The 7,363-nt window shown below is 36.6% G+C and overlaps 2 protein-coding genes across 2 annotated transcripts; one reads left to right on the forward strand and one right to left on the reverse strand.

Annotated features, from left to right (window-relative positions):
* The first annotated feature begins 5,065 nt into the window (after nucleotides 1–5,065).
* On the forward strand, nucleotides 5,066–6,240 carry LOC129245740 (MRG/MORF4L-binding protein). The gene is made up of 2 exons (XM_054884087.1): nucleotides 5,066–5,645; nucleotides 5,720–6,240. The coding sequence occupies exons 1-2, from the start codon at nucleotides 5,204–5,206 to the stop codon at nucleotides 5,911–5,913; spliced, it is 636 nt and encodes a 211-aa protein (XP_054740062.1). The 5' UTR covers nucleotides 5,066–5,203; the 3' UTR covers nucleotides 5,914–6,240.
* Nucleotides 6,206–6,848, reverse strand: LOC129245741 (uncharacterized). Its single transcript, XM_054884088.1, has one exon. It carries the CDS (start codon nucleotides 6,654–6,656, stop codon nucleotides 6,327–6,329), a length of 330 nt encoding a protein of 109 aa, XP_054740063.1. The 5' UTR covers nucleotides 6,657–6,848; the 3' UTR covers nucleotides 6,206–6,326.
* Between the last annotated feature and the right edge of the window lie 515 nt (nucleotides 6,849–7,363).

Here is a 7,363-nt window from a genome sequence, read left to right on the forward strand (position 1 = left end):
TTAGGAGAACTGTCAACTGTTTCCACCGAAATGTGTTTGCAAAGTGTATGGTCTTTGGTATGGTAAGCAGATTTATGATACATTATTTTGCGGCGACAGCACAGCGCGATAGCCCAGCGGCTAGCAATGTGGGCTTCCGATCCGAAATCCTTGGTTCGAATCACAAAAAAAATTTTTTTTTTTTATACATTTATTTCATTTTGTTTTATGATATGTTTATGAGCAGATTTTTTTCATGGCAGAAATACACTCGGAGGTTTGCCATTGCCTGCCGAGGGGCGACCGCTATTAGAAAAATGTTTTTATTAATTTTGCTTTCACCGAGATTCGAACCAACGACCTCTCTGTGAATTCCGAATGGTGATCACGCACCAACCCACTCGGCTACGGCGGCCGTCAATCAAATGTCATATTGACAAATTGCAATCATTGTTGCCATGTTTCGATAAGAATGCAATAATAAATGAGGAAAATGAGCAACATTGCCACCACTTAATAATTAAATTAGACGCAAACCCAACAAAACACGCTTTAAATTAGACGCAAACCCACAAAACACGCTTTGAAAGTGAGTTTAGGTATGGAGTTGTGTTTTAATTTTGTATGGGATTTGACAGGAGTTTTGTTTCGTGTTTGCGCTAAGAACACGATAGCGGCAGAGAACACGCTAGCGGCTGCGGTGGAAACTTACTATTAGAATCGTTGGGAGTGATTTGAGACTCGATGAAACGAAAAAGCGACACCAAAAAGAAGAAGAAAAAAGGTGTTGTCTGTAAAGTTGGTTTACTGACGATAGTTTAACGTGACAACGTCATTAGAAAATACTGATGTAATGGTTGCATTTTTCAAAACAAAATTTTATATTTATTTGTTTGATAGATATTTTGTATGGATATAGAGGAGGAGGTAAATGGAATTGCAATGGAATAGGTCAAGTTACATTTACACAAACGTGAAAAATGACGAAACATTAATCAAATTCATGAAAGATATCTTCAATTTCGATTGTGCATCAGACGTTAATAAGTCAACAACACTTAGAGGCACCATCATCGATTTGCCTTTTTCAAGACACTTTACACTCGAAACACTCCCTTTTATTTCCTACTTTTCCTATCATCGTCCTATTCTCAACAGAGAAATGGTTCATTACCATGCACACAGGAAGAAGGCATATGCAAATACAAGTATGTGAATTTATATACCTACATATGCGCATATACATACATATATATGCTCACTCAAGTAGGACAGAGCCAGATGTCGAACGTTGCCGAACGCGGGGGCCGATTGTGCTCTTTGTCGTTCGTTCCGCGCTCTCGCTTGCAGTTCAAGCACATTAGCTTACATTTGCTTGCATATTTGATATGTCCATATGATTTGTATGCATCTTTACATATAGATTTGTTCTTTTTGAAAATTGCGTGAAATTGTATATGTAAATGCATGTTTATATGCATATATTAGTATACAACATATCTTATAAGGTATATGGTAAATATTACCATACATTTTTTCCTTCATATATAATAAAAAAATTAATAATAATAACATTGAAACAACAGGTATTATTAACAAACTTGGTTTTATTTTAAATTCTTCAAGTAAATCAAATTAATAATAATCAATAAGAAGGCATATGCAAATACAAATACGTGAATTTATATATGTACAGTTGCGCATATACATACACATATACGCTCACTTAAATAGGAGAGAGCAAGATGTCGAACGTTGCCTTTCGTTTGCTTTGTTTGCTTTGTCGTTCGTTCCGCGCTTTCGCTTGCAGTTCATTCAAGGTGACGGCAATAAGCAAGGTAACGACAAATAGGCAAGGTAACGACAAATGAGTAAGGTAACGATAAATGAGCAAGGTAACGATAAATGAGCAAGGTAACGCTAAATGAGCAAGATAACGACAAATGAGCAAGGTAACGACACATTTTTTCGTGCGTGCAGCCTGTTAAATCGAATTATATATAATTGTAATATTATATATAATATAATTATTTATTTATTCGTTAATATCTTTTTGTCCCCTTCAAAGTAATCCCCATGAGATATTATGCACTTTTTTCCAATCTTCGAAGCACTTCAAAAAATCAATTTTTTTTATCTTGTTCAGCTCCTCCTTCGATGCCGTCTTTATCTCGTCAATCGTAGCGTAGCGTGGAACAAGAAAAAGTCACTCATTAGCAATGTTCATGCTTTTGGTCGAAATTAAGCAGTTTTGGTACGAATTTTGCGGCGACCCGTCTCACGCCCAAATCATTGAAAATAATCGAATGGCACAAGCAAATCGATATGTCTAGATCCTCAGCAACTTCTCTAACGGTGATTCGACAATTAGCCAATACCATTTTCTTCACTTCATCAATTTTTTCTGTTTGTCTGTTGTCGAAGTGCCCGGGGGTCCGGGGGTCCGGCACGCGTTTCGTCGTTCACATCTTCTCGGCCTTCTGAGGACATTTTGTACCACCGATAAACGTTGCTTTGATCCAAAGTAGCTTCTCCGTATGATACAGTCAACATTCGGAATGCATCCGCGCACTTAATTTTGGTTTTCACACAAAATTTGATACAGGTTCTTTGATCCATCTTTTTGAATAGGTAAAACGAAGACGAAGACGAGCCGAAACAAGTGCAAGCAATTAACTGAACATTCAAAATGGCCGCACTCGTCAGCATGAGGGAGAGACATGAGTACCAACATATCGCCACAAAAAAATCGAAAAAAATTTGAAAACTAAATATGTAAAACACAATTGGCTCATATGTGTCGATTTAAAAATAGTTAGCTTCCTTCTAGGCCAACAAAGTGGTTATACAAAATATCCCTGTTTTCTTTACTTGTGGGACAGTAGAGATAAAAAAGATTGGCCTACTCGGGCTTTTAAAACAATTTGTAAAAGGTCTTGACAAAAACGTAAATTGTTTAATTTTTCTATCAAAAAAGTTTGCATAACTAAGTGCAGAAAACATAAAAGCGGAAATTTTCGATGGTCCACAGATAAGATCTTTAATAAAACACTCATATTTTACGGTAGTTTTAACAGATCTCGATAAAAACGCATAGAATGAGTTTGTTTGGCTTGTTCAACATTTTTTTGTCAATGAAAACGTTCTGATTATTCCCAAAGCGTCGAAAAACGAATGAGTCACTTTCAAAGTCTTGGATGTAACATGAGCATCAACTTACACTTTCTTCATAACCACCCCGACTACTTCCCTGCCAATTGATGCAAATTCTTATAAGTCTGATTTCACAGGCCTGATGCTCGTTCAAATGTCGAAGAGACTGTAAACGTGGCCTCTGTCCATCATAATATTATAAATGTGCGTCCGGTTTTTCGTTCAGAGAAGCTGGACATAGTTTGATGAACTTTTCTACACTCAAAATCGTATTTCGAAATCAGGCAAAGGCGCCCGACCCTTCAGCAAGCCATTTCTGATAGGGTGCCACCGCAGGTCGCACACATACAGACACCTGTTTGAGCCTGACCCGCCCCCCACGCTCGTCAGGAAGCACTTCTTCAATTTCCCCAACGAGACGCAGGACAAAACAGATCGACAATCACTGGACCGGACAGTGTACAGACAGACTGTAAAGGACATTCATCGGGAGACAATTACCACCTTCTTAAGCTCCCGACCCCCGAATACTGTTATCAGAGTTCAACCACGACCCATAGCAGACGAAGAGCTCCAACTACCCCGAGAGACCCGCGTAACCTTGGCCCATCCTGTCCCTACCGTTAGATGAGCTAGATGATCGGTGATCTACATAACACTCTCAGGGATAAGTATACTGCTACAACAACAACAATCTTCTAAACCCCCCTCGGCAAATATCACGCAAATTTTTTTCTGATTGAAACAAAAACAATTATACTATTTTGGTCCATTATCCAGATTGTACATGCTTAAGATTTAATCTTAAGCGTAATCGTAGTATGGTTAAGATCATTCACTAATTCGTTCGAAAGAAAATAATTTCATTCATACTTCGACGTTATATATATGTACATTACTACTGTCAAACCACCATATTTGTTTTATACCAAATAGCTCAATTCAAGGCGAATTTATTATCCACCTTGGCTCAATTTAATCTGAATTTACGGTACAGTGTAGCCCGTCGTTTGTTTTCGCGCCACTATCAGCCGAACTCGCGACTTAATGAACAAGAGCGTACGAGCTGACTGGCAGCCACACACGGGCAGGTTCCAACCTTCTTTGTTTATTCTTGTAAATGTTTTACCCGACTCAGTTCATGCTCTTACTAATTTAAAAGGAGTTATCAAGATTTTTATAACGCATACGTCAAAAGATACGTCTATAAGGCGAAGAAGTCTTGCCACGACGATGTGATAAAATTATGAAATACTGCGAAGCAAAAATTCCCGAAAAAAGAAGAGTTAATACATCATATTAAACATGAGATTGAACGGCTTCTCAGGGAATCCACTGAGAGAAAAGTTCGGTCTACTTTAGCATTCCTTCAAAAGGTAGGTTAAATATATATTTTTTTAAGAAAATACTTTTTTTTATATAAAGTTTATTGTTACAATTAATAGCATAAAAAAAACTGAAACAGTGAAATTCTTGATAAAATATGCTAAAATCATAACTACAAAATATTAGATAAATCCTTCACTGTTTTCACATAATTCAAAATCAGCTTCTTGTGATCAGCGATGATGAGGATGAAGCTATGTCGAACACTACACCATCTAACGTACGTCCCACTCCAGCACAAGATACTATGAAGAAACAGATTGCTAAGCTGCATATGGAGCTTGACCTAAGTGCTGCAGCGCACGCCGGAGTGATCTGCATATGATTCTTCACGACCGTTTTCTGCCACCTCTATACCCTATCACTCAGATTGATGGACGTTTGCCATAGAAAATTAAAAAAAACACCTCACGTAATTTATGGACGCCCCCAAATAGCACAAAATAATACAGTGGCTTTAAGTTAATATTGAAAATCCCATTGCCTCTAAAACTGTGCTTAATCAGAGCGACCTGGCAGTGCTGTGCTTAAGTGCACAAAGGAAAATAAAAACACGAGTTTGTGTGAGTTTCTCAACTTTTTGCATATTCCCCCGGCATTCATTTATCTGCTTCAAGAACATTGATCATTTGCATTAAAAACGTGTTATTGTGAAAAATTGTGAAATCTTTATAGATTTTTCGACATGACTGTTTCGCGGGAAAAGGCATCAATTTCGGTGGTGCCTCCCAGCGAAAGTGAACAAATCGAATGGTCGGCCGAGGAAGAAATTCAATTATTTTTCGCTTTGGAAGGTTTAAAACCTGTAGGCATAAATAAGCATTTTTACATGGCTTGCATTGCTGATCGGCTTTCAAAGAATTTGCAACGTGATGTGCCAGCAGAGGCAATATGGGCACATTTGCGCACAATGTACAATTTAGATGTTTTGGATGAATTGGAACCGCTGCCGTTTCCCAATGAGGAAAAAGAATTCTCACTGCCGGAGACTGAGTTCTCCGCACTGCTGTCAAAAAAACGTGCTGAGAGCGAAGAGAAACAACGGCTTAGCAGCGTAGATTCTACTGGTGGTCCGCCATCTATTATCGCCGTTGCTACTGATAATACCACAAAGAGCGTTAGTGGAGGTAAGATTTCGTGTATTTTATGGATGTATACATATGGCATGAAGGGGTTAATAAAAACTTAATTTTTGAAACAGAAAAATTGTCTGCACATAAAGCTAGTTCAAGCAGCCACCATTCTAAGGAGATGGATAAAAAGATAGCAACAAAACTAGCCGATATTCCGAAACGTACACCAAAGCGTACGCGTGGTTCGATGTCATTAGAATCAAATAGTAGTCCATCCACAACACCGCCCCCAGTGCAAAGCAATAAGAGGCGGCGTATTTAAATACCAAAACAAAAAATTATAAATAACTTGTAAGCATCGTTAATCAAAAGCTGTGTCGTTGATTCACAATACCCATTAGAATACCACTGGACAAAACCAGTGTCATCGTTAGAATTTATAATTATATTTACACGCATATGCACATACATATGTTTAAATATATATGTAACTAAGTTTTCTCTGTGTATAGTTCCTAAGTTCACCCATACATACATAATGTTAATTTAATTTTATCACAGATTGATGTCTCCATTTAAAAACCAATATGTAATGTGAAAACAAAATATATACATAAGCATAAGATAATAAACCACATGTGAAAATTTATTTATCAAAAGTCCATACATATGAAAGAGGGAGGTTATTTATATATCACCGGAAACAAACTTAAATCTAAATAATTGTATGTGAAACTACATAATTTGTGTGCCAATAAACAATTGTTCTTCGAAGTCGTCAATTTCGTTTCCAGAAAACGGTGTATGTGGCGTTTGTGTTGAAAAATGCTCCATTATTTGGCCTGTAGCATTTATCCGATCAAGAAATGATTTCAACAAATGCTTGTTTATCCGGTCTGTCTGTGTCAACTCTCTGGTTGCTTGTGGTACTTGCAAAGCATCACGCACATCTTCGTTCATTTCATTTTCCTCAGACGAACTAGCAGTAATAATAGGATTTTGTTCACCATTTATTGGACCAACTTCTTCGTTCGACGACATCTTTTGCAATACCTTGACTGGCATGAGTAATATATAAACTGTATGCGTTCGGTCAAACCCAAACAATATATAGTATATTATACTCCTAATTTATGTGCAGATTTTTTTCCGAAAAGAATAATTATTATCACCGAATAAAAATCTTTGACTTCTGACAGCGAAGTTACAAATTTTCATATTAATTTTGTTTTAATTTCTTTTGATCGTGAGTCACTACCTTGCCATCTCTCATGAATTTAGGAACCGAAAGGGAATCATGAATTTATGAAATGAAAGCGTTCGGAAACTTAAAATATTTATTAATTAAATTTTTTTTGCTATTAAAATACGCTTTTCTGAACTCGAAGAAGCTATGTCTTAATTACAGTCGATTCTACGTACGTTACCGGGGCGACTCGGATTTATATGCGGCAAAGGAGTGCCACTCTAGTAGCATTCTCTAAAGATGTATGGAAAATGTTTATGCTGCTTACAACAAAGAACTTAACTCTGTAAGAAAGGTTTTCTCAGATATGTGTTTTAGTGCCTCCATATAATTTATTTATTTATTTCCATATAATTTATTTATTTATTTCCATATAATTTATTTATTTATTTCCATATAATTTATTTATTTATTTCCATATAATTTATTTATTTTGATTATACAAAATAATAAATACTTTTTTACCTCCTGGCAGCATTAGAGAAACAGCGAAAACACAACAACGAAACCAATTTGATAAGAAAAC

This window comes from Anastrepha obliqua, chromosome 4 (assembly GCF_027943255.1).
Source record: "Anastrepha obliqua isolate idAnaObli1 chromosome 4, idAnaObli1_1.0, whole genome shotgun sequence".
NCBI classification, from domain to species: domain Eukaryota; kingdom Metazoa; phylum Arthropoda; class Insecta; order Diptera; family Tephritidae; genus Anastrepha; species Anastrepha obliqua.